The 8,159-nt window shown below is 50.2% G+C and overlaps 1 protein-coding gene across 3 annotated transcripts in view; it reads right to left on the bottom strand.

Annotated features, from left to right (window-relative positions):
* The window catches only part of SPINDOC (spindlin interactor and repressor of chromatin binding), a 17,555-nt gene that overhangs the window by 8,757 nt on the left and 639 nt on the right, over positions 1 to 8,159 (bottom strand). For all 3 annotated transcript variants that reach the window (XM_014588325.2, XM_006149804.3, XM_006149805.3), the window contains exons 2-5: positions 2,029 to 2,358; positions 1,797 to 1,946; positions 730 to 855; positions 386 to 586 (exon numbers count right to left, since the gene is read on the bottom strand). In XM_014588325.2, the coding sequence (XP_014443811.1) occupies positions 386 to 586; positions 730 to 855; positions 1,797 to 1,946; positions 2,029 to 2,358 (807 nt within the window). The remainder of the gene's footprint in view (positions 1 to 385; positions 587 to 729; positions 856 to 1,796; positions 1,947 to 2,028; positions 2,359 to 8,159) is intronic.

Genomic DNA, 8,159 nt, shown 5'->3' with positions numbered 1-8,159 from the left:
TGGGCAGTGTACAGAGGTGGTATTCATCACCCATCTGCTCTCTGCACCCCTAATTATTTGAACCTCTGAGCGACTGCACTTGGCTCCTGATCCATCAGGATGAGGGGACGAGGATCAGCCTCACATCTGGAGGTGAGTGTCAGGCTCCAGGCAGACACAGCCAACCTAGCAAGCCATTCCAGAAAACTAAGAAATGCTCAGAAAACCTCAGCTATCTGGCCAGGTCCCCTCATCATTCACACCCCGTGGCTGAGGCCCTATCTCCCAGGGGACCTGAACATTAGCCACCTCTGCCCTGGGCTCTGCTACCCAATAGCTGCATGGAGAACAAGCCTGGGACAAGGCCCACCTAACCTCCCCGGCACTCCCTCCTGGGAAAGCTCACCTGGAGAGGGGCTTTCTGGCTGGGGCAGGGCTCCCTCAGCCACTCTCCTCTCTGCAGGAGAGTCCTTGCTGTCCGAGGCCCTGAGCTGGGTGTGGGAGAAAAGCAGAAGGACAAAGCCAGGGGGGAAGCTGCCGTCCGTGAAGTGCCGGACCTCAGCAGGTGCCGCGAACGTCTCTGTGGGTGAGTCAGGGGACGGGGGGTCTGCAAGGGAGGACAGGATACAACAGTGAGTGAAGGAGGCCGTGCTGCCCAGCTGTTGAGGCCATGCCCAAAGGCCTGAACCCCACCCGATTAGCACCGATTTGGCTTTCCTCTTGGGGCACTGTTGCCAGAGCCCCCCTCACCTGGGTCGGGGTCCAGGATTTTGGTCATAGGTCTGCCTCTTTTCTTTCTGATTGGCTCTTCCCCAGGGGGGTCCTTCCATCTCTGACCACGGGGCTTCTTATTTGCTGGTTCTATGGTAGGGGCAGCTGCAAAAAGAAAAGACGTCATGTCCTTTTCTTTTCCCTTTTAAAAAAGCACGCGTGTGTGCACATGAGAAAACAGGCACCCTCAATGGGGTCTCATCATGCCATGATCCCTTCCCCAGTCCTGCAGTGTATTAGGGTCTTGGGTGCATGCACCTAGTGTTTCAGGTCCACTTGGGATCCATACTCATGGTCAGCCACGTGGCTTCCAGCACTGTAGCTCAGTAAGCTACTGTGGCGAGGCCATGCTCTCACACTTTTTTTCTTTAGTTTTTTTGTTATACGGAGCATGTGCTTGCCAGACATAAGAGAGCGGGACCAGCAGTTGGCATAATGGCTATGTCGCTGGACTCCCATGTAGTCGACCGCAGTGCGAGTCCCAGATCTGGTGACTTAAACTCACGCTGCGTGCGTATGCATGCGTGCCCAAGAACCTGAGGGGAGAATGGAGGAGAAGGGATTGTGGTGTGGGCATTCCCCTGGGGGGGTGGGGGTGATTTCTCGCTTTCTGCCTCTGTCTTTCTGGTGAGCGCATGCGCCCTATGGCAAAAATCTCTCAAAAAATAAGAGAGGATAAGTGAAAATTCACCCCACAGGGGAGATGGCCACACCGCAATCCCTTATCCATGACTTCTCTCAGGATTTTGGGCATGCACATAAACATGCTCAGAGGGATTTTCAATCTGCTGGGTCCAGGACTTGAACCAAGCCACATGGGATCCAGCACTTTAACCTCAACACTGCCTGCTAGCCTGCCCTTACACCCTTTTAAGACGCCATGCTTAAACCCTGTAAATTACCTCATACCTTTTTAAGATTCTATGCCTGAGCCCCTGCAAGGGCTCCTGAAGAATAAGACTTTCTCTGCTAAGAACACGGGGCCTATGCTTCACCCAGTCCGCCTACCCCCACCCCAAACCTAACTAACTTCCCTGTTAACTGACCAGGAAGCTCGAGGGGGCGGAGGCCCCTGGGCCGGGTCCTTTTAGGGAGGGATGGGTTGTCTTCAGAGTCAAGGAGAACCACGATCTCTGCTGGCATTCTGGTAGGGTCTGGGTTGGAGTCTGGGTCTGGTTCGACATCCCTGCCTAGGTCTAAAGGAGGCAAAGTCCAAATGAGCTCTGAGTCCTCCAACAGGTCTAGTTCTTCCTCCGCCCCCAGCCCAGGTCCAACTACCTGAGCTGGGTGGGGAGGGCTGATCAGCTCTGACGTCCTGCAGAAGGGCTACCCCCTCACTCCAGGCCTCCAGGATATTGCTCTTCTCAGAAGGGCTCAGGTCCAGGGTGTGAGGGTGCTGCTCCAGGATGTGTGTGCGAGCCGTGTCAGCTGAGGGGGACCGGATCTCGGCTCCACACACCATGCACAGCGCCCGCCCGCTGCCTCCAGGGCTATTGCCCACCAGAAATTCCTGCTCCCAAGACACCTGCTGCTTGGGCTCCTCACAGCCATCACCGCTGGCCTCCAGCAGGCTGGGCCTAGGTGGTGGGGTCTTCTCCTGCTGGGTCACTGCAGAGGGAGAAAAGATTATCAGCAAAGGTATCCGTGACCTACAAATTCCCCAAACTTAGCAGTGTATAGTGGGGAAGGTGTTATCTTACTGTCTAGTGTTCCCCCTTCCCCTGGAGCCCACGAGGTAGAAGCTTCATGGAACACGGCCTTTGTGCCAGTAACCCGTTACCTCAGGACTACACATGAGTTTTACAGGAGATACGTTCTTGCAGGTCTTTAGTCTCTGCACGTCTCTCCAGAGCACCCTGATCAGTCCAGGTGATGTCTGTGGAGCCTTCCAGACCACCCACCCCCACGGCTGACTGCATCTATATCTAACTTCCAGGGTATGTACGCTTCCTTTTCTCTCATTAAAAAAAAAAATCATTTTATTTAACTTTATTTATTTACTTATTTTAATTTGATCAGAGCAGGACAGAATGGGGGGGGGGACGAGAAAGCAAGCTGCCAGGTCCAGGACTTGAACTGTGGTTTGCCACATGGGAGCCCAGCGCCCTTAACCACTATGCCACTGGTTGGCCACTCCCTCCTTTTTTTTTTTTTAAAAGCTTTATTTATTATTATTATTTTAATTTACTATAGGGTACATGTATCACAAGGGATAGTGAGAGAGAGAAAGTGAGAAAGTAAGCTGCCAGGTCTGGGACTTGAACCACAGTTGGCTATATGGGAGTCCAGGATCCCAACTACCATTCTACCTGCTGAGCTCTCTTTTCTCTTTTTTAAAAGGTTATTAATTTTGGTCCAGCCAGGTGAAGTGGTGGTGAAGGTGGCTGGATCTCACATGACTGACTCCACAGTTCAAGTCCTGAACTCAGCAGCTTGAAAAACATGCTAGATGCATGTGTGTGCATGCCCAAAATCCCAAGAGGAGAGCGGAGAAGGGAGTACGGTGTTGTCATTCCCCCTGGGGGGGGGTACTTTCTCACTTTCTTCTCCTCCTTTCTCTGACGAATGCATGTGCTCTATGGCAAAGATTTTTATTTATTATTTTTTTTTTTAGAGAGAGATTTTTGGGGACCAGCAGTTGGTGTAATGGCTATGTCGCTGGACTCCCATGTAGTCGACTGCGGTTCGCGTCCCGGACCCGGTGGCTTAAAACTCACGCCGGGCGCGTGTGCGTGAGTGCCCAAGATCCCGAGAGGAAAATGGAGGAGAAGGGATTGCGGTGTGGCCATCCCCCCTGGGGGGTGATTTCTCGCTTTCTGTCTCCCTGTCTGTCTCTGCCTGCTGGTCCCCCCAGGTCTGAGTTTTAAGCAATGCAGTCAATTATGTGGGAGCCCAGAAACCTAACTATTAAGCCATCTTCTGGTCCCAAAGACTGTTAAAAAAAAAAAAAAGAATGTTTATTCCTTTCTCTCTTCCATGAGGGAGAACATGCGCACAAGCAAGCACAACATGTTTTGAAGCTGTTATCATCCACCCTCAGCCTTCAGCCAACCTAAGCATGGGCACGCATGTGCCTGGCATACTCAGAGACATCTCCAGACTTGAACTGGGATCCTTCCTACATGGGTCAGCCTTGTAGAGCATTATTTTACTGCTATGCCGCTGTCTGGCCCTGGGCACACTTTCTCGAGGGTGAGGACAGTGAATCTCACCATCTTAATTGTCCCCACAAGGACTGGCATAAGGGAGAGGAGCTGGTCAATGAGCTTTCGGTCAGTGAATGACGCACCTGCCTGTTCTCTACCTGCTGAGGCTCCTTCGAAAGTCTACCCATCTCATTGGAACTGGCCTCCCTCCAATTCTCCCAGAGCATTTACAGCTAGGGTCTCGCCCCCATTGGTCTACTGGCCAACTGCTCTTTGTGCATGTGGATCAAGCTCTGATGGGGCAGGAACCCTTTCCAGGCAAGCTCAGTGCCTCTGATCCTGTGGCTACACCTCTCCTCTACCATCTGGAGAGATGAGACAAAGTACAAATATCTGGGGGCTGTAGGGAACAGAGGTTGCATCTGAGATGGACACCAACCTTGGCTTTGACTCAAAAAGCTAAGTCCAACCTGCACTGTACCTGTCTTCCAGGGGACTGCAGACAGGAACCCTCTTAGTTACAATCAGCTTTCTTTCCCACCACTCCTCCACTGCCGCTCACCAATGCTAAAGCCAACAGTTTGATCATCCGCTGATCATTTCCTCCATTTCTTCCTCCTTTCTCTATTCTTCAGAAGACAGATTCTAGCTGTGCCGTGATCCTCCTTGTCAGTCTTCCAAGCAGCTAAGACTATAGGCACATACCACTGTGCCCAACTTTTTAGGGTGGGTCAGGAATCAAATTCAGGCCTCCACCATGGCCTCGGCATGCTGAGCAGCAGTATCTAGCATGTGCCACCGTGGCTGGGCCTCCATTCTGATTTGCATCACTTGGCATCCAGGGCACCTCTCCTGGGTTCTTCTCTTACTCTACTGCTTTCTTAGTCACCTGTGCTGGTTCCTCCTCAGCGCTTCTTGGACATTCATGCAGTCCCTTACTTCCTCTGGGTCATGGTTGAAGGACTACCTTCTCACTACTCTGCAGGAGGCTGTCTCCCCCACCAACCTGAGTACCCACTCTCACTCTGCCTCACTCACTCTCCAGCACATGTCACTATCTAATATGATTTGTCTTACTTGTTCACTGTGTCTCCCCACCACACCACCACCTCTACAACAGCATGGACTTTTGATATTTTATGCCTCTAACACCAAGAACAGTGCCTGGCATGTAGTGGTATTCAGTGATACCTGATGAGGGACCAACTCAATTGCCAACCTGCCATCACTGCAGGATTCTGGGACTCAGTCCTTGGCCCTCTTCTCGCTGCCTCCTTCCTGTGATTGGTCTCATCCCACTGCCTGCTTGCTGGCAGTTCCCACGTTTGTATATCTAGCCTGACTCTCCCATGAAATCTAGACTAACATAGCTAACCCCCTAGCTGACCTCTCCACCGGAATGTGCAAAAGCACCCCAAATTTACCCTACTCAAACCATAACTCCCAGTCTCCCATAAGCCTGCACTACAGCTTCCCCATCTCTGTAAGCAGGAAGGCCATCTTTCCAGTTGTTCAAGCCAAAAATCTTGAACTCACTCTCTTTCACATCACCAATTAGTCTAGAAACATATACTTTAGGGCCTTTGCACTCTGCCTGAAAAGCAAGTCCTGGCCCAGGAGCAATATATGCTAGAATGCCGCTGCTTGCTGAAGTTACATGGATTTGTTTCCTGGCCCACTCTGCAAAAGTAGAGTGAGGTGGCATGTGGCTGTGGTCCCAGCTAATTGGAAGGCGGAGGCAGGAGGATGGCAAGACCCTTAAGAAAAGGATGGGTGTGGAGTGTGGTGCGAATAGTGGTGCAGCAGTAATGCAGTGATCTGCAAGGCTAAATGACATGGGAGGGTTCTCAGTTTGCATCTGAAGACCTCCCTGAACACTTTAGGCATATGTATGACCATGATCTGGGGCTAGCTCTAGCTGGGGATGGATCATGGGGCGAAAAAACTATAGGGAGTGCCCATCTCTCTCACACATGAAATTAATTAATTTATTTATTTAAACAATTAATTAATTTTAAAAATTTGAATGTTTTTTGCCATGTTGGAGAGAGACAGAAAGAAATTACCCCCCAGGGGGATGGTCACACCACAATCCCTTCTTCTTCATTCTCCTCTTGGGATTTTGGGCACACATGCACACGTGCCCAGTGTGATTTTCAAGCCACCAGATATGGGACTCAAACCATGGTCAGCCATGTGGCATTAACCACCACACCACCTGCTGGCCTCAGTTAATTTCTTTTTTAGAGGTTTTTGCCTTAGGGGATGTGCCCTCATCGAAGAGAGAGACAGAGACAGTGAAAAGGAAAGTGAGAAATCACCTCCCCCGGGGGGATGGCCATGCCACATTCTCTTCTCCTGCTCTTTTAATCTCCTCCCAGGATCTTGGGCATGCATGCAGAGGAGCTTGGGCATGTATGCACATGTACCTGCTATGGTTTTTTTTTTAACTTTATTTTATTTATTTATTTAAATTTGACCAGAGAGGGACAGAGTGAGAGAGCGGGAAAGTGAGAAAGCAAGTCACTGGGTCCAGGACTCGAACCACGGTCGGCCATGTGAGAGTCCAGCGCTCTTAGCCAACATGCCACCTGCCGGTTCACCTGCTATAATTTTGAAGCCACCAGGTCTGGGACTCAAACCATGGTCAGCCATGTGGGAGTCCAGCAATGTAACTGCTATGCCATCTGCTGGCCCCATAATTTTTTTTTTTTTTGAGAGGTTTTTGCTATAGGGTCCAAACGTTCACCAGAGAGACAGAAAGTCAGAAACCAATACCTGGGGGGATGGCCACGCTGCAGTCCCTTCTCCATTCTCCTCCCGGGATCTTGAGCACGTAGGCACGTGCGCCCAGTGTGAGTTTTAAGCCACTGGGTCCAGGACTCAAACTGCAGTCAACTACATGGGAGTCCAGCAATGCAATTATTACGCTGTCTGCTGGTCCCTGATTAATTTTTAAAAAGGCTCTTCTTGGGCCAGTGGGGGGCGCAGAGTTTGTGGGGCTGGATTCCACATGACTAGTTGTGCAGTTCAAGTCCTGGACCTAGTAGCTCGGGAACTTGCACCTGGCACATGTACCTGCTGTGACCAGAATCTTGAGAGGAAAACGGAGGAGAAGGGATTACAGAGTGGGTATCCCCTGTGGGGGGTGATTTCTCACTTTCCTTCTCTCTGGTGAGCACACATGCCATATGACAAACTACAAAAAAAAAAAAAAAGAGGCTCTTCTTCCATTTATATGATTCCCTCATTCCTTTGGTCTGTGCTCAAAATTCACCATACTAGAGATACCTTTTCCAACCACTTTATATACCAAATAAAACAATCACCTTTTCCTTCTTCCATCTCCGTTTTAGTGATCTCTGATCGGCCTATTGCCACCTGACATACCACATGTTCATTTACCTGTTTAGCGGAGTCTGCTTCTTTTACCACTTACCATCCTTAGCCTACAATAGTTTGCTCTGCAAGGCTACCTCTCAGAAGGTTCCCTGTTCAAGTCTGGAAACTCAAGAGTATGCTGGGCACACAGGTGCCCACCACCTGTGACTGGTGGACTGAAGCATCCAGACCCTGTAGAGTGCTGTCTCTCTTAATTAGGGAAGAAATAAACTGGAAAAAAAAAATACACTGGTTGGATAAAAGAACCTCTCTCTCCTCTACTCCCTAACAGTAAAGATGAGATGTCCCAGGTCTGGTGTTCAATAAATATTAGCAGACGAAGGAAATAACCTGAGAAGGGTAGCAGCCTTTATTTTTCTCACTAATTTATATAACATCCTGATTTGAAAAAGGGTAAGAGGCAGAGTAGAAATCTGTAAGCCCAACCAATGGTTTTGCTCTCAACTTCTTTTAGGGTTTCCAAAGTGAAAGAGATATAGGAGAAAGGAAAAATATTTGCATGTACATGATTATTAACTCTTCCAGGAAGATGGCTCTTTGTTTTCTTATGGTTTCCAAGCTCTTGAGGACTGAAGTAACTGGCGAAGGGGGAGGGGACAGTGAGTGTTCCCACTTTGTTCCTCAAATCCCCTCCCAAGGCCAATAGCCTCTTAAGGTGCTTGCGACTGTCCTATCCTCCTGCCCCCCTCCCCAAGGCAAGCACTGTTCTTCCATTCCTGGGCGCTGTGTGCAGTCCCATTCATGCCCCTCTCTAGAATCTGACACCTGTGGCTTAGGCAATTGGAAGGCCTGGGGATGGGGTAGAGGACGGGAGAGCTCCATACTCGGAAGACCCTTAAAACTCTCGGCAGCCGGCCTGCC

Source organism: Tupaia chinensis, unplaced genomic scaffold (genome assembly GCF_000334495.1).
Source record: "Tupaia chinensis unplaced genomic scaffold, TupChi_1.0 Scaffold000273_1, whole genome shotgun sequence".
Classification (NCBI taxonomy): Eukaryota; Metazoa; Chordata; class Mammalia; order Scandentia; family Tupaiidae; genus Tupaia; species Tupaia belangeri.
Note: the sequence above shows the minus strand (reverse complement) of the source record. Positions and strands in the feature narration are given on the sequence as shown.